This window comes from Anser brachyrhynchus, assembly GCF_964034855.1.
Source record: "Anser brachyrhynchus genome assembly, chromosome: 6".
Taxonomy (NCBI): Eukaryota; Metazoa; Chordata; class Aves; order Anseriformes; family Anatidae; genus Anser; species Anser brachyrhynchus.
The window spans coordinates 39,537,423-39,556,409 of NC_137700.1; the positions used below are offsets into that span (position 1 = coordinate 39,537,423).

Below are 18,987 nucleotides of genomic sequence, written 5' to 3' on the forward strand. Positions count from 1 at the left end.
TTAGTCCACTGTAATTTGTGATTCACATAGGATACCAAACAGGGTTGGGAGGCTTTTTTTTTTTTTTCCGAATCTGGAGTGTATACAGTACAGGGAATTTAGGAGTAGATTGAGACTTCAGAGAAGAGTAAGCAATAAATAAATTAATTAATTAGGAATCATCTTGCATAATGTGTCATCGAGTCAACATGATTCTTCTTCAAGTGCCGGAGAGCCAAAGATAAAGAAATAAGCTGATAGTATAAATCTCTTAATTTGACTTAGATAAACCGGTTTTCCCAGTGGCTGTTGCTGCTTCTTTCTTATTTTACCTGCACAATTCTTTTTCATCTGTGTAGGGGAAAAGCTTAATTATTTTGGTCATTCTCCCATTTCTTTTGCCTAACATTAACTCTTCAGTAAAAAGAATAAGGTTAAGGTATATGCTTGATTTCATAGCCTGAAGAAAACTTGGTTATGGTATCGTGGACTTTTGCTGTATGCAAAGCTAAGGCCGTTGTTCTTCTGACCAGCCTTTTCAGTTAAAAGGACCTTGAGTTGCACTGAAGATCTGAAGATCAATTTTTGTCTGTGAACTGCAGTGACAGCTCTTCTCTGGAGCAAAACAGGTAAAAAAGCTCAAGATTAATTTGAAAATGGATGGCTATCAACTCAGACCTGAAGACAGAGGAGACTGGCACACAGATTTCAGACCATCTTTAAGAAAAATACAGTGCAAAACCTTCCTCTAAAAGAAAAGGAAAACAGAAGTCTCTCCACAACGCTGGCAAATACTGAGATTTCTTGAAGTTGCCATTGCAGCATGATACTGACATTTATACTTCATATTTTCTACTCTACAAAAGCTAGCAGTGATCTGTCTCCAAATTACACTGGTTGACTTTTAAAACCATTATGAGCAGCAAGAGTGATAGAGCTGAAAAACAGAAATACAAGTTACACGAATTGACCTGAGTCAATCCAGAATTATGTCAGTAAAATAAGAGTATCAACTACAATTCCATTGTAGCAAAAGAAAAATAAATCAATAAAACCCTCAAAATTGAAACGAGAATTTAAATGCTAGGCACCCTTCTTTAGAGGTGTCTGACTGACTTATCAGAATGTAGAAATCTTGGTAATAAAGATTTCTGAAAATGTTAACTTAAGTCTGATGAAAACAAGGGAATATTAAAAGTCTCTTGAGATAAATGCTATTAAATAAATGCAGGAAATCATAAATGTTATTTATGCCATAAAGAAAAGTAGAGTGCATCTACAGAAAGCCTCATTTGGATTTTGCTATTACTGTCAGTTCTACATAGAAAATACCAGCTATTACAGCCAAGTAAGTAGATAGGTAATACTTTTTTTTCCTCCCTTGTGCAGAGGACTGAGCAAATAATGAAGTCACTGTTTTATCTAACAAAACACACACATAAAATGTTTATGCAAAACGTTTTAAAACTTATACTGCTTTGTTGCAGTCAACTGATTTCCTGTATTTCTCCTGTGATTTTCTCTAGAGAGATTTAGTTTTCACTTGTTTCAATCAGAAATAAGACAGTTTTCAGTATTTTCTCTTACTGGTGTTTCTGCATTCTTTTTGAACAAACAGAAACTTTTGGAAAACGATCATGTTGGAAGTTCCTGATCATGTTGGAAGACCTCATGGATGAAGTTACCAGTAAATAATAGCATAGGATGTCTTTTTAAAATATCTCTTGTGTGGGGACATGGGGAGAGGGAAAAATCCTTTTGTAGTTGTGCTGAGAGAATTAAAGAGAAATCAGAATGGCTGATCAAATGTTTTTGATAGCAAAGCATTTCTACAGACACCTGGGACTACAAGTAATTTGAATTAGTGAGAGGTGCTCAGTAATGCAAGAAGTTCTGTCATGTTATTAATTTTATTCTTCATTGTATTAGCCTGTCTTCTCTGTCTTCCTTGCTTTGGCTGGCCTGCTTGAAATCAGTAAGTTTCTGAGAATGAACACAGCAAGACACTGTCTTGAAAAATGGACCTATGAGTTTCTGTAAATAAGAAAAAAGCCAAAAAGCAAGGGCTTAAACATATTTACGTTATAAAGCAAGAGCATAGTGTTTTACTTTCAAACATGGTTAGTGTGTCAAGGAGGTTAGAGCCTGAATGGAGAAAAAAAAAAAGTATCACAAAATGCCTACTGGAATAGGGTCAGTAATGGGTTAAATATGGTTAAATAAGGTTAAATATGAGGTGCAGGAGCATAACTGGGATGTTGGGATGTATTCATTCAAGAGCTTGGCCTTGATTCAATTACCAAAGAATTTATATGCCATACCTTGGAAATGTCTACTTATCTCTATCAAGTTTAGTTTCGATAACTTGTTCATGTAACAGTGCCTTCATTTGTTTGCGTGTCCCATTCCTCATGGCTAGCCTCTGCTTATTTGTGCAGAAAGAGTTCTCAACATTACTCCTAAATGAGTTTTGTGTCCAGTGAACCCCTTGGTTTTGGGAGAAGGAGAGAGAAATCTCTTGCTTTCTTCCCTTCTCTAAAACTGTTGCAAAGTCTCTCACAGTCAGGCTAGGAGCCATTTTAGTGTGAGTTTGTCATCTTAGATGGGCAAAGGCTGCTATAATTTAAAAAAAAAAAAAAAAAAGCTCGATGACTTGCTTATTATTTCATGTTTCCTTTATCTCTTCAATTATTTATTCCACATGTATTAATATTTGTCATTGTATAGCGCTTACTGTTATATTACCTGGGAGGAGTTTCCTTTTTTAATGTCAAGAAGATTATATGGTTCAAGCCTGCATCAGACTTCCTTGATGAAGCACTAAGTATATGTAGTAGTCGTGATTTGTCTTGCTGTGTCACTAAAAAGAAAAGAAAAAAAAAGGGAGACTGGAAAATATGTCTTTGGAGTGAAGAGCAGGCAGCCAGGTCCTCTTCCCCTTTTTCTTTAAGTAACCAATATTAGTCAGTTGTAGAAAATAAAATATTTTTACATTTTAAAAACTGTTCGTTTGTCTGAGAGATTAAAATGATTTATGTACTTCAGAATGAAGAAATTATTGAATTTCAATAGAATTGTTTGCTATTCTGTGATAACTTATATCAAATATTACTGCAGTACATGTAATTATAGTTGGGTATCTAAATATGAACTGTTAATTATCTTTAGCTAGAAATTTCATGGAGGATAATCATATTTCCTTTAGTTGAGAGCGAACATTTAAAGTAACAGATGAGCTGCAAGCCACAGGTTTTTGGCAGTAATTGCTGTAATTCCCCTATTTTCAAGATAAATCTCTTAATTAACAACTGTATAGCAGTGTCGCTTTGAAATATTTCATCCTCTTAAAGAAGAATCCAGGGAAATAAGAAATGAATGTCTTAGATATGCAAGAAAAAAAGTCTCCTGTAGGTTTTATTGGCTCCTTAGTTCAAACTGTAAGTATACTCAGGAATGTTTGTGTTTTAAGTTTTTTTTTTTTTTTTTTTACCTCTTCTCTGACATATTTACCTCTCAGCACTTAATAACAAAGGCTGTTTGAATTCATGAGGGGCTTGTGAGATGAACTCTGTAAAGCTTGGTTCTCCAGCACTACTATTAAATCAACGTCCTGCTAGTCTGTTTGAGATTCAGGTTGTTATATCTCAAACATACTTCCAGAAGACTTTCTATTTTTCTTGAATAAAAACAAACAAACAAACACTTTTATAATCCAGTAAACTCCCTGATGCTCCCTACCGTGCTGCTTTGTGTGTTTGGCAGAAACACTACAATCCTCTTCTGTAAAAAGTTTCTGTCCATCAAAGTACTCTTCAAAATGTGTTTGACTCTATTTCATATGCTAATCTGTACGTCCCTGAGAGATTGATAAAAATGCCTGGCATAATAGATGGGACGACAAGTAGTTGAGCAGGATGTGATCCATTTATAAGGACACTATTGATGGTTTATGCATGGCAAAGTAGGAGGCAAGAAGTTACCCCAATCCAGCATGTGAGATTTGGTATGTTCTGGTGTTGAGCTGTAAATAATAGTGTCCTTGACAATTCCCCAGTGACAATAATTTGTGCTAGAGATGGATAGTTGGTGATCTAAAGCTTGTGTCTAGGTACTGCTCAAGTGTAGCAGACAGAGAAAATTATCTTCTAGATTTGATAACTGTCAAGGTAGTAGCTGTTTAAATACTACTGACCTGTTTGAACTAATCTGGCAACTCTTACCTCAGTTTTAACATTTCTTCAAGCAAAAAAAATAAAAATAAAAAATTAGAGGTAAAGTTTTCTGGACTTTCTTTCACAAGGGAATGCAGTTCTGATCTAACAAAACTATTCAGTCAACACATGGTCCTCCTTATGCCTGTAAGGAGAAAAATGCATTTTCCAGGGGTCACACTAGGGCATTGTCACACACCAAATGTCATTCTGTCCTAGGTTTAAATCTGATATAAATTCATTAGTTGGTCATAATTTCACCAAATGTGATTGAGATGCAGAGATCTTGGCAGTGAATAAAGAATAAAACCCCTACCTTTCAGAGCCGTCTTCTAGTCTGACACAGTTGTATGATCAGGGCTGAGTGTACATGGTGGTTTGTTGCGGCTTACATTAATCATAAGGCTGCTTTGATTAGTACCTGAGTGCTGACCCCTTTCTTTTCAAAGTAAATCCAGAATCTGAGACATTTTAGGCTTTGTTTTACTGTGTTGTCAGAGAAAGCAGATTTGTTCAATGTTTCTGTCGACAGACTTGGCAAACCAGGCCATGCGACAGGTCCACCTTTAGGACTTTTTGGCATTATTTACTGAACAATTCAGAAGAACCTTTCCTTTTTTTCATAGCAGTGATGTACACCAAGACCACTTTAGATATTTCAGGTGTAATGAGGTATCTTGAAAGGCACATGTAAATAAAATGTCAGGGAAAAAAAGGTTCGTGAGAACTTACCGTGACTGTCCTGCAAAAGCAACCTAACGACTAGTACTCTAGTTACTTGCCTCTCAGATAGTCTAGATCTATCTTTCTTCTAATATGTCTCTGTCTCCAGTATCTCCTTTTTGTTTTCCAGGTCCTTGCATACATTTGCATTGTGTGATGTGCTTTTCATGGTGCTTCTGCTGAACTGTGTTTCTTTGTTATTTGTGAAAACGAATTAATAAAGCTAAACTACAGGAAAGGTGATTGACTATCCCACTCAGAAAAAAAATATATATATATATTGCTAGTGATAATAAACTCAAAATGTTCTCTGGGAATTGTACTCCTATAAAATCCTCTTTGAATTGAATTTCAGCATTAAAATTTATGCAGCCATTTGGTATCATACGTTTCCCTTCAGGAAAGATAAGTATTTCAGTCTTTGAACAGTGTGAAACTGAAAACATTCACCAGTTGCCCCAGCTAAAATTGCAGTAGGCTGCTGTGCAATTCCAGTGATGAATAGCATGTGTTTGCATTTGAAAAATATACAGTAATCATTGCAAGTATAAGGCATTACAGGCACAGAGATGGATCATTTTCTCTGATTGTTACATAGGCCATTTGTAATGGTTGCTTTACAGTTTCATAATTTGTTGCCACTTAAATGAGTTGAAGATTTTTATACATTTTTTTCAGTTCAGAAACTGCTTAGTGTAAGGAAGACATGAATTGTATGCTTAGCAAAGCATCCATTAAAACCTGAGAAGGTGAAGATCCTCCTGAGGTACTTTAATTTCTAGAAAACACCCACAAAGGCAATTACATTTTTAATGAATAATTTATTTAGGGGGCTTTAGATCAGATTCTTGTTCACCGTTTCTCACTTTATGCATTTTAACTCAGTAATTGGTTTGGTCCATACAGATGGCTTTTAAAACCCAGCTAGATCCCCCCTCTGGAGAGAATAAGATGTTGGAATGGGGTCTGCTGTGTCCCTAGATGCTATAATTCTCTTTATTTCTTCTCTGAACTATTTTTTTTCTAAAAGAAAAGAAACAATCTGAAAGGCTGATTCTAACAAGGTTTTATATATTCCAGTGAAGATCATGCTGAGAAGAAATTTCAAGTGCCATTATGGTGCAGTTTAAAAAGGTGCCTTCCAGTTGCAGTTCCAGACAGCTCACCTACACAAAATGAGTGAAAGGCACTCTTTAAGTTGGTACTTCCTAAACCATTAGGACATAAAGGTCAAAGCAACACTGTGTTGTCTCCATACAGAAGGCTACAGCCAGCCAGTTGTATCTAAAAACCTGTTCAATTGCTTTAGAGACTGCCGTCACCAACTACAAAGCTTTGCATGGTGGCAAAGTTCTGCATGCTTTGATTCAGTTGCACAATGAAGGCTTAGAACTTGGTACTTAGAACTTAGAACTGCTCCTTGGGCAGAAGGCATGCCAGGTTTTGGTTTTTGTTTTGTTTTGTGAAGTATCTGCATGTGTTATTGCCAAGTTTTGTCCTTGACTGATCAAATCCATTCCGCCTCCTGCACTCCCCCCTTGCCTCTTTGCATTTGTATCCTTAGTGGCAAAGTTTTGTGGGACTGTGTCCTCTCTGTGTGCTTGCAGAGAACTTAGCACGATGGTAATCTTATCTCAGCTGAGGCCTTTCAGAGCAGATACAGTGCAAATATTCCATATTCTGCCTCTCAGTATGTTCACAAAATTTACAGTGTTTAACCAAGCCCTGGGAGATCATGTGGCTTGTCTCAGAGGAGAGGTTTTCCTGTGTACAACAACTTGTAACATCAGGACTTTGATTTCTGTTAGCTACACTGATTGAGTAAAATGGCTCATTTTTGAATCGTTCCTTCCTCCTCTTTGAACACTGAAAATTAATTAGATATTTCTATCTGGAATTTTTATTACATCTGCCTTAAGTTAACAGTGTTTTAAACTTAATCAGACTGATTTTCTCATTTTCATTTGTGTCGATGTCCCCAGAGAGTTTTGGGCTGTTATTTTATGTAGGTCCATGCTTTATTTGTATAAACAAAGTGTTGATTTCTTGTGATTTAGGAAGAAACCAACTTAGTAAGAATATTTGCGTAGACGAGGAACATTGCTGTGCTGATTCTTTGGAATCTGTTCTATGCAGGATAACTTCTATTATATTATAACATTAGGCAATTTGAAAAGACATATCTAATATAGTAGGACATGTGTGTACACTTGTGTTTGCATTTTCTCTGTGATACAGTGAGCTATGGAGTCTAGCCTGTGAAGGAAAAAAAAAAATCAAAAGCTGCCCAAATACATTCTACTGATTGACCAGTTCTTCAGTGTAAATATCACCTACAGTCTAGGGATTCTTGAAGACTGAATTGTTTTTCTTAATGTTATTGACTGACCACATCTTCAAAATATAGTTATCAACCAAATAAGCAGCATACGTGAAGTGCATAGCATTTGAGTTGTTTCTGAATAATTAGTTACCTTTGCAATGGATGCTGCCACATCCCAGAGCATTTAGCTGTTCATGTTCTCTGCTGCTAGCTCTGCACGCACACTGCAACTGTAGGGTCAAGCAGCTCTTCTGGATGTGCATACTGCAGGGTGAGGAAAATCAATCTTACAATGCTGCAATGTAAAGCAGATACTCTGCAGATTGTCGGTTTCATAGCTACAAGCTAGACCATCATTATGTTACATTTCCATCTTTTATTAGACATAAGTTCCCCTGTAGGACCGTATGTGAGTCTCTTTTTTTCCTGACCTTCAGTTTAGACGAACATATCAACCATCTGAGGCAAAATCTGCCTTTGGGTCTAGTGCAAATACATCCTGCTGACCTTCTCTATTCATTCATGAGCACCTCTTTCCGGAAATGTTGTGGATCCTGAAAAAAAAGAAAGGAAAAAAAATATGGGGAAATTTATTTATTTTAAATATTATGAGATTTGCTCTAAAGCTCATTTAACTAAACCTGCTGCTATCCACCGTGCATGTGAATAAAGGATCCTTTAACTGTAGGCCTCTGCCATCAGGACAATACAGCTGCAGTTCTGGAGGTTGTGTTTTAGACTGGATGGGATAGAACAGAAAGAAGGCAAAGTTCCTGAATTGAAACGTTGACTTTTGTTTATATTCTTTGAAGCTGAATACTTCCTGAACTTTGTCCAGAGCTGTAAATTGGTTTTACTCTATACTTTTCTCTACTGTCTTGCTCTTAGTGTGTTAGAGCCATTATGTTGAACATCCATAGGATATTTATAATTAAACGTGAATAAATGAATAAATAACATCCACAGAGTCTTAAGCAAGTCCAGAAATCATGAAAATATTAAGATGTGCAAAGCTACTTGGCGAAGAGTATTCCTGTATGCCATTTCACCTCCTGAAAATATTCATTGCAGCAAACTACATGCTTGTAATGTAGATTATTGTGGAGAAAATGGTTTCCCGTCAGCAATTCCATCTGTGGCAGATATTTTATATGATATGTGCACTTTTCCTGTTCAATTTCAGAATAATTCATGTCAGTGCAATTGTAGTTATGTTTGTGTTTTAAAAAATTAATTTGTCTCATACCAAAGATGAATCTTGCCTTACTGCAAGAGCTACATTGGTACAAATTCTTAAAGCGCTGATCTCTCCAGTCAGTTTTCTGGCAGTCCTACAGTGATGAATCTTTCACAAGCGATTAAATATCAAGAAAGATCTCAGCTTAAAACCCTACTTCAAAAACAAATGAAGTTATCTTCAAAGACAAAAAAGTTCTCTTTTACGTCTTTTGTTAACTAGGGGCTAAATTAGGTCATTGAAAGATAATGCACTGCAATTTTATTTCACTGGATGTTGCTGTGTTATAATACTCATTTTACTGCTTTTGCAGGTCAGCTTTGCCTTGCTTGAATCATGAATATGAAAGCTCAGTTTAGAAAGTAAGGTTTAGATTAAAGAATGTAATGGACAAGGACTTGTGAGTCTATGTGCATAAAGAAAAGATATCTCTCCATTCCCCATAATATGCAAATATTGATTCAGTCATGATGAAGCCTGGTTTTCTGTATATCAGAGGCATTAATGTGCAAGTGTGTTTCAGGTGCTGTTTTTCTCCTTGTGCTCTGATCCTCTGTGAAGCTCATAAATCTTTCTTATAAGGTTTTGTTCTGATAAGAGATGTTGTCCACACTGAAACACAGATTCTCCTTTTTGTTTGCTTGTTTGTTTTTGTTCTGTTTATGTTTGTTTCGTTTGGTTTGTTTTTTTTTTGTTTGTTTTGTCTTCTTTTTCCTTTCTTTTCTGCATTGGAATTGCCTGTTAAATTCTAGTAATTCTGAATACATTTATGTGTGTAGTGGACACCTACACTATGGATGGGGCAATATATACCCACACCATGAAGGTTTCTTAGTATTAAAAGATAACACTCAACAATTTAAATAGTAGATTTAGAAAAGTCAATACTACATTTAGCTGCTTCCTTAAGTCCTCTACTTTATGAAGTGTTGTAGGTTGCCTGATTTTTAAACCACAAAACCTTTTATGTTCTTGCCTGGAAACAGAATCAAAGAATGGAATCACAATTCTGTTTGGGTTGGAAGAAACTTTAAAGACCATCTCCTTCCACCCCTTCTGCTGTGGCAGGGACACCTCCCTCCAAACCAGGTTGCCCAAAGCCCCATCCAGCCTGACCTTGAGCACTTCCAGGGATAGGGCAGCCACAGCTTCTCTGGGCAACCGGTTCCAGTGCTTCACCACCCTCAGTGTGAAGAATTTCTTCTTTATAACTAAGCTAAATCTACCCTGGTTGAAAAAGCGGCTATGAAACAAAATATTTGGTGTATTGGTTTGATGACTAATTAGCATTCTGTCTTGCTCCACCATATCCAGTCCAGAGAAGTGATTTATTTGTGTGTTTGAAAATGAAATGCAAATCTTCAGTAATTGCATTCAAACAGCTGTATAGTATAAACTTATGAAACCACTCTGTTGTGCTGCCAGCTAAGATAGTACATCTCATAGATTCATCAGCAAAACGCAGGGTAATTACTTTATTACATTTAGCATTTGTGAACACCAGGACAAGGCTATTTGAAAAGCCTTAGAAGGAGATTAGAAAAAAGATGCATGTCTGACCCAGCCCTGAGAGCAATTTTACTGTTACATTCACCAGTAGCAGAAACACAGAATTTTGTACTATGAAAGTGACCTATTACCTCTCTCAGAGGTTCCTAGATATTACAAAGGTAAAAAGTATAAAGGTTAGTCAGAAAAAGGATTTCAAGTGCCTGGATATATATTTATAATTCTGCTATTTGTACTTTAAATGGTTACGTTCTATTTTGATTCTGCAGTCAGCAGCAGAACGGTGTGTGATCTTTGTGGATGTTTGCTGTGTTTCCCAGAGCTACCTGTTCAGCAGCTGTACTAATTTTCCTTCAGTAATATAACATATTAAAGGGTCTAAAAACAAACAAACAAACAAAAATGCCACATATTTAAAGAAAGAAAGAAAAAAAAAAGGCCACCCAGCATCTTGTCTGGAAGGTGAACAGCTGCAAGAGGAAAAAAGTTCAGTACAGAAACTTCGTATCTGAGTTCTGTAATTGCTGCCAGTTCAACATGTTCTGTAGAAACAGGTTAATGGAACCTAAAATATCATTTAAATGTAATACAATTGCAGTACAAACTGACTGAATCCTTTTCTGCTTTGAACCTGAGCTTTTTAGAATAGGTCTCAAATCAGGAAAGACATGCTGAAGGTTAAGCTTGAAAAGGCTTTTGTGACTCAAGCTAAAAATGCGTCTAAATGTTTAATTTAATGCGAAAAGAAAATCAGTGATTCTTTCCGCAGCCAATTTCTCTCCTGGGAGAAAAATGTGAATTGCTAAAAGAAAAAAAAATCAATTGCTATTGGAAAGGTGAACGTCTATAGGTACTATGGTATTTGTAGACAAATCAGGTTGTGTGAAAGTTGAGTACATATGAGAAGGAAATGGATTTACTTTGCAATGTTTACTTGCCTGATTGCATGCATTGCTACAGAGATAATGCCACTGCTGTGGAGAATATATGCACACCATGGATCTGCACATCACAGCAGGAGATCTTTTCCCATTCAGCTCTCAAAGTAGTGGTGTTATTTATTTATTTATTTTAAATAAAGGTTTGTACAATGATTTTTTATTTAAAAAAAAGAAAGAAGCAAAAATACCTCTGCCTAGGACATGTGATATATTATTTTAAAAATAGAAAGTTATACCAGCATCATTTATACAGTCACGTGGGATCACCATGCAAGTTATGAAACTTACAAAGTTTTTGCACATGGGCCTTCTCAACTTCTCAGCTTGGCTCCTAACATCACCCTGTAAAGACCAAGACTTCTCTGCAGTAGAAGAACCCTGCTGTCAGATCTTAAGGGATAGTACGGTACAGAACATTAATGACAAAACACTATAATTATGTGTTTTTCTTTCAGTTGCATTTTCAGGCCTTGGCTTTACCACCTTCTACCTAGCTGGAAAGTTGCATTGCTTCACGGAAAATGGCCGGGGGAAGAGCTGGCGGCTTTGTGCAGCTATTCTGCCTCTCTACTGTGCCATGATGATTGCTCTGTCACGTATGTGTGACTACAAACACCATTGGCAAGGTGAGCCATGGAGATACCTTTTTCTGTGTATATTTTTTAATTAGCTTTGTATTTTTTTTTCTTTTTCTTTTTTCACTGAAATCACAAGTTACGATGTGATGGAATGCTATAGCAGACTTCCCTGGCACTGATGCTCCTGGCTTTCCATCTTTTGGTTCCTCTACATAGTTTCAGTTTAGTACAGTGTACCTCTGTCCCACTCTTATCTCATACAGCTGGCTCCATACCAGAGCAAGACTCATCCTGTTACATGTTTTTTCTCGCTCTTTTTTTTTTTTGTGTGTGTGTGTGTATTCATGCAGCATGTTCTTCTCCCATAGCAGCTTAATCACCATCCACTAGCCTTGACATCTTTTTCAAGGAGTCTCCTGCCTTCCTGCAGAGGCCTTGCCTTGCTGCAGGGCTCAGCGCACACAGGGTCACTGAGAGCCTCCAGCACAAAGCTGCTGAACAGGAGGCGCTCGCCTCGCCCGGCGGCAGAGTTATGGATCTGCTGCTCTGGGGGAAGACCTGGCTGGCTTGAGTCTGTTAGAGAGAGCGAGAGAAGTGCGAATTAAGATGAGTGGCAGGGTACAGCTTTACTTGAGTTTTGGATGTGTTTACAGTGTGTACTATATCTTGCCAAGAGTAAGAATCATTTATTTACTGAAATATGTGCTCTGAGGAAGATTTTGTGGAGTATTTTAAATATGATGGAAGGAAACTACATAACCCCAAGGGGTTTTGACTGTGTCCATTTACAGCTGCTCATATTTGTATTTCTGAAGTTCAAAGGGTTGGGGCTGAAGACTCAGATAACTCTTCCCAAGCTAGAACCGTGCTGGCAGACGTTATCTTGCAGGTGACCCATGCCGTTAGCTGAGAGAACTGCGATCTCAAGGGAGAGACTCGTTCCCTCTGTAATATGCAGTGCCGAAGTTCAAGCCTTGTCTTTTATGTTCAGCAGAGTCAGCCAATTGTGTTAAATTATTTATGGTGCCTTTATAATAGAGTCTTAACTATGCTGTGGGGAATGAACAAGGACCATCAATGTAATGTCCAGGACAGCATACTGTAGGTGAAAGGTGGAGTAGAGTAATTTTTACATTAAAAAGCCATATAGTGGGCTGAGAACACTAACGTTATGGGTATTTTATGAGGTCCCTTCAGTTTGCCTAGGAAATGTAGTATTCAGGAGCTTAGTGTTGATATTGGTGAACATTAGGATATTTCATTATGAATCCTGAAAGTATTGACTGCTTTTAAGTCCCTAGATTGCTATGTAAGTGTCTAGCTCTGAGAATATTAGTGTGCTCATGAAATAAGTGAAATTCTTGTATGAAAAAAAAAGTAAAGATAAATACCGAGGCTGAAAGAATATTCTTTTTTCCTTTAAGGGCAAAGGAAAAAAAAAATGTAAAGAAAGCTGTGGCTATCATGAACTCAAATAAAACACAGAATTATTGTCTTCAAAAACAGGGGTCAAAATAGCACCCTGTGTACTCAGTGTTACCCCCATTAAGGGTTAGTAATGTAGAACTCTTTGGCATAAGTCATGTGGTGAATTTGTATTACTGTGGTGGCCAGAATGAGGCCCAGAATTGCACAATTTGCTTTAAAGTGTTTTGAAAGAAATGATCCAGGCAAGTTTTCAGCAAGTCTGGAAATCCTGGGGAAATTACAGAGGACTGGTAGAAAGCTGATGTTTCACCATAATTAAGAGCAGTAGTCATAGGCTTAACTCCATTCTAAGGCAAAATAAAAAAGCAGATGAAACAGGATTCAATTAACCACAGTTAAAGGAGGGTAATCAGAGAATTTCAGCCAACACAGGTTTATAGAATACGTCTTATCACAATAACTAAATTTTGTACAAGTTGATAAGAACAGTAGTGGGTTTTTTTGTTTGTTTGTTTGTTTGTTTAAAATATCTTTAATGCAATAAGGAATTACTTCAGGGATGTTCTACAGTTTATATTTCTCAAGAAATCATGTTAGATGATCACAATAATTCTTTTGATACGTAATCTTTGCATCAGCAATGAATCTCACTGTTGTGTAGCAGATAAAATACTTGGTTTATGCTAACAAACACAAAGACAGTGCAGTTCTAGTTAGAGAAAAGAGTGAACAGACTAGAGGCACTGGAACATGAGGGATTAGCATTGTGAATTTACACATATATAACTTATTTCTTTTTTCATCCTGGAGGACTTTTATGGTTTTGCATATCAATCAAGTTCTATCAGTACAACTTACAAAGTATTCATGAAAGAAAACAAAGATTTATAAAAATATAGGTAAGGTTGAGGTGACCTGTCTGTTTGCCTACAATACTTATCAAAGTCCAGTACACGTGGTTTATTACTGACAGATCTTTTTCTTCTCTGGTCTTAAAAAAAAAAAAAAAAAAAAAGAAAGAAAAACAGTGAAAGAGATTCCAGAGTCTCCCCATGAAACCTGAATAAATATTTCACTACCTTCACCAGTAGAAAATTTTTTATTAATATCTAAACCTAAATTGTTTTCACTGCCAACAAAGCTGGTTTTTGCATGTACTTCCCAAAGGGAACACTGAATAATTGAGCACCATTCTCTTCCTACTGTTGTATTCAACACTGGAATGCCATATGCTCGCACGCTCACCTCAAGTTCTTTGTATCCCTTAGACGTTTTCTTATTAGTTATGTTCTCAATTTAATATATAATTGCTTGTCTTCTCTGCATTCTTTCCATTTCATCTGAATTTCATTTAAGATCTGGTATCCAAAACTGTTCTGTCCTCAGCAATGAAGGAATAAAGGAAGAAGCCAGAAAGAGCTGCTAAAGCAAACAGTAGTTTGTCTGTGAACATTGAACATTGTTCTTTACTATTATTTTTTTTCTTTTCTGCCAGCTTTCTAGTGTTTGTGAAGAGATAAGGCTCTAAGCCACGTGAATATTTTTGTACTTTACTTGTGAGTTCAGAAAAATTAGCTATCCCATATCTAATGCTTTGTTTTGCATTGCCAGATTGGAAAAAGGCAATAAACAAATAAGTAAATAAAAAACAGCAAATCACCTTTAAAAATAAAAGTCTCTCTAAGTTTAATTCAGATATTTATTTAGATTTCAGATATTTATTCAGCTATTTATTTATAGATTTATTGCTATATATACAATTACATGTCCATAAATACAAATACTTCCTGAACTGAATAGTCTAGATTTTACTAAGTCTTATCCATTACCTTGAATTGCCTGCTTAAATTTAGGATTTGAATAAGACCACAGCATCATTAATACCAAATAAACCCTTACGGCACACCTTAAAGACTGGCCGTACAACAAATATTTTATCCCATTTCCATTTAGAAATGCTAACAAAACAAAACAAAAAAAGTTGCTGCAACCACTTAGCAACTAGTGTAAGATGTGTTTGTATGCTTTAGGTGTGGATAATACAAGCAGTATAATATAGCAAGAAAAAAATTGTAGATTTTTTCTGTGTTCTAAGTGTTTGTGGTGTTTGGCTCCAAATTGCTAATGAAAATACATTGTTCACAGATTCTGGGTTAAACACTTCCAGGTCAATCTAATGTTTTAGATTTGTATTTACAGTTTTCAGTACTGGCTGTCCTTTCTGTGGTAACATGCTTCTGGTTTTGTTGCTTTCCTTGTCTAGATGCTTTTGTTGGAGGGATCATTGGCCTCATTTTTGCTTATATTTGCTACAGACAACACTACCCTCCTTTGGGTAATACAGCTTGTCATAAATCTTATGTCAGCCTGCTAGACCAGAACTCTATGAAGAAAGAAGAGAGACCTACAGCAGACAATGCTACTGGCCTGCCTCTAGAGGGAATAACCGAAGGTCCAGTATGACTTTGAGAAATGCAGAATGAACTTTTAGCCTTCTCACATTTTCTCCAAGCTGGTCTCTTAACACGGTGTTTCTTACTATACACATGATCTGTGCTTTTTCTTTGATTTCTTTCCTTTTTATAAAGAAAAATGTAACATTTTATTTTTAATGCCATAGTAGCATTATACACTTAAATTTAAACTTTCAGTTCGTATTGACTGCTGAATTGTCTGTTTTCAGTCTACTGCAAACAGGTAGATTATTTGGGGGAAAGGAAAAGAACGTTAAAAACAAGTCCATGTGGAGATTGGTCAGGAGAATAATTTTAAGATGTGGTTGAGGATATAGTAGATCTGGAAACAGATTTTTTAAAGTACTGAGTATCTCTTAGAAAGTTCTGGTCGTCTTCAGCACTCATTGACTTTGATGGGTGGTGAGTACACACAGCACTTTTCATCAGAAGTTCAGTGTCTGTTGTAGCCAGACATTTATTTGTGTAATTTAATAAGTTAGGGCATCATCCTTCTGTTTATCTTGTTGCCTTCTAACATAATAAACTCCACATGCTGGAAGAACTTTGTATTAAGTTTTGGCAAGGTCATTCTGAGCTACTAATGATCAAGCAGCCAAAAGGTGCAAGTGATTACAAGAGCCAAGCATTGTCACATTAGTAGTTCTTCAGAATGATGCTGACATTCAAGAAATTCCACACTCTTAAAATTATCAGCTTGTGATAACATGGATGTTTGTAGGATGGATCAGAAACATTAGACATTTTTTGAGAGCTTTTGCAGTAAATACCATCAAAACAAAATGAAAGTAAAGAACACAATCAACAAGCTGAAGTATTTAAAGCAAATCATTAAAAATCCTAAAAGTTTGAGGATAAAGAAACTTTTTTTTTTGTGAATCTCAGTGTACCATGCTCATTCTTGTGTGGTGATTCACTGTAGCATTGGTGATCTGAAGAAATGCAAAGATTTTCATTTGTGGCTTTGGTGCACAACCATGAATGCTTGTGGGGGTTTCCAGCTCTGTAGCATATCCAGAGGAATGCTGGAAATGATGTTCCACTCAAACCATTCCACATTCTCAGCTCCTCATGTTCTTGTGCATGGTGTTTGCAAAGGTTGGCTTGGTACCTGAATTGAAACTCACCTCAATCAAAACAGTGTTGGTACAGAGATTACTAAGTGTATGACCAAACAACTTTAGTTAATTTATTATTGTTAGGATCCAGTTCTGTTACATATGCACTATGCAGTATACATCACATTCCTGTGAAATGACGTAACTTTGGATGGCAGAATGTCAGATTCCAGAATCTCTTTTCTTAGGTATCCTGTGAAAATACAGGTAGATGTTCTAGACTGCGTCTTGGCAGTTGAACATTTCTTAGCAGGGGCTGCTGGTTAAAGCAAGATAGTGTTGACCTACAACTATTTTTATGGTGCTGTAGACTGGAGAAGACTGCTGCCATATTTATAATTTATGTGTTCCTGTTGGAATATGTATTGGCCTTGTAGGCATTTTGTGATTCAAACAGCTCAATGTCTTTATGTAACGCTTGTCATTTACTTTTGTCAAAGGTAAGCTTTGTAGATTTTTTTGAGAAGAGCTTTTTCCTGATTGGCAACACTTGAATTTTTATAGAAAACACATAAATTAGAGTCCCTTTTAAAAAACTGTAATAATTGTGTACAAGAGAATGCAACCATACTATGTATAGACATATGATATTTGGAAATAACTGTAAATAGGAAATGACGTTAAGGAACAGATTGTAATAGGCATGAACCCAGTAGGGTTCAGTAGAAATTAGGCTTGACCTACTTGTAAAACTGATGCCAGTTTGACTGTGTCAGTTACAGGCAGGATTTTTTACTGACAGCTACAGAATTCTGAGCTCTAGAATAGAGACAGCCAAACATAACTCTCTTGCTGGTGTACATGTGCTAGGTCATGATCCTAGCATATGTGAAAGAAAATTGTGCTGGCATAGCATTTGCATCGGATTTGAAAGAACACTTCTCTAGTGTAATTGAGGTCTTATTGTAGAATACAGTTTAGTGGAGGTTTATCTTTCTATGAAGTTTTTAAACCATCCTATGGAATTCTGTAACAGATATACCATTTTCTATTACTTCATATGGGAGGGTTTAAAGAAAGCCCTAGAGTAAGGGTGTTGTCTTTACATTGTATAGGGCTTTGCAATTAGCTTTTTCTTTCAGCAGGAACCCTAGTCTTCCAGGTTATATGCAAATGTTAAAAAAAAAAATTAAATCAAAATTAGAAGTTTAATACCAATGCATAGTGCATTTTGCATGTTTTTATATAGATCTGGCTTATTCTCAAAAGTGAGTGGGGCCTCCTAACTGTGCTGTTCACATTTTTTTTCCAGTATTTTAATGGCTTTTGATACAAGTAAGTGATTTACTTTGGGATGGGGAATGGTTATACAGCCCTTAAATGAACACGGGCTGTTAAAAGATCGGAATATGAAATGTAATGCCACATAAATACTTATGTTGCAAGAGTAATTAGAGAACTTTGCAAAGCGGTAAAGAATAACATTTTTAATGGGAATAATTAAATCAAAAGTCATAAAACAGGCAATGTAAAAGCTTTGATTAAAATGTAATTAAAAATATCAAAGACATAATTAAGTAAAACTTATGGAGGGATCTGTAGATGCTATAATTACCAGTGCAAAGTCAGTGTAGGGAAGGCATTTTTGTGGATCAATGTATTTTAATCTCATGCTTTCTCAATGTGAAGGAAATGTAATGTTGTAATGCACCAATAAAACAACACATGAATGTGGGTTTGTACATCTGTGTGTTATCATTTTTTATCATTAGTTTAATTAATAAACCACAGAAGGTATTGCAAAAACCACACCCTAATGTAACTGAATTATTTATGAAAAACAGCAGTTCCAAAAGTGATTACTGTTACTAGTAAAAGGTAACAGTCTTCCTCATTTAACCAAAATATGCTAGCCAACTTTCATCCAGGAAAATGCAGTGTAAATCTGTGAGCCTGAAATTTTGAAATATTCAATCAGCTAAACTGCAACAGATCCCTTTTATCTGTCAAGTTCTGTATCTCAAAAGATACTCAGAGTGCCATATTTAATGAAATGTGATTAGACTAAAAAAAGGCTAACAAGATCTAATAGAACACAACAGAAATATCCTGAAACCAAGAGGAACACGAGATTGCAAACCGGTCAGCAAAATGTCCCTGTAGTGAATGCATATCTCAGGCAAAGTGTTAGGAGTAGAGTTGGAGCATTTCTGCTGTTTTGTTCTCAGATTTTCTTTGTGCAATTTAGCCTGATTTCACCCTTGCTTCCATCCTCATGAACACAGCATGTTCTTTGTATTTAATATGAAAAGAAAACCTCATTTTTCTTCCATGGTTAAAAAACAATTTGTGATATAAAAAAAAAATATTTTTTTTCTGGTATATGGTAGTAAAATTCCGTTGATTTCAGTGGAACTGTTGTGTATCACCAATCACATCACATCCAGTAAGTGGAGAAAAGCCTTTACACAGTTCCTGCTCAAACTCTTACATTTTTAGGACTGTAATTAGTGAAATATTGCCACA

General features: G+C 36.1%; 1 protein-coding gene across 2 annotated transcripts in view; it reads left to right on the top strand.

The window, feature by feature from the left end:
* Positions 1 to 18,205, top strand: part of PLPP4 (phospholipid phosphatase 4) — a 61,391-nt gene extending 43,186 nt beyond the window's left edge. For both annotated transcript variants that reach the window (XM_080596558.1, XM_080596559.1), the window contains exons 6-7: positions 11,379 to 11,549; positions 15,193 to 18,205. In XM_080596558.1, coding sequence (XP_080452684.1) covers positions 11,379 to 11,549; positions 15,193 to 15,392 — 371 coding nt within the window. In that variant the 3' untranslated portion in view covers positions 15,393 to 18,205. The remainder of the gene's footprint in view (positions 1 to 11,378; positions 11,550 to 15,192) is intronic.
* The last annotated feature ends 782 nt before the right edge of the window (positions 18,206 to 18,987 follow it).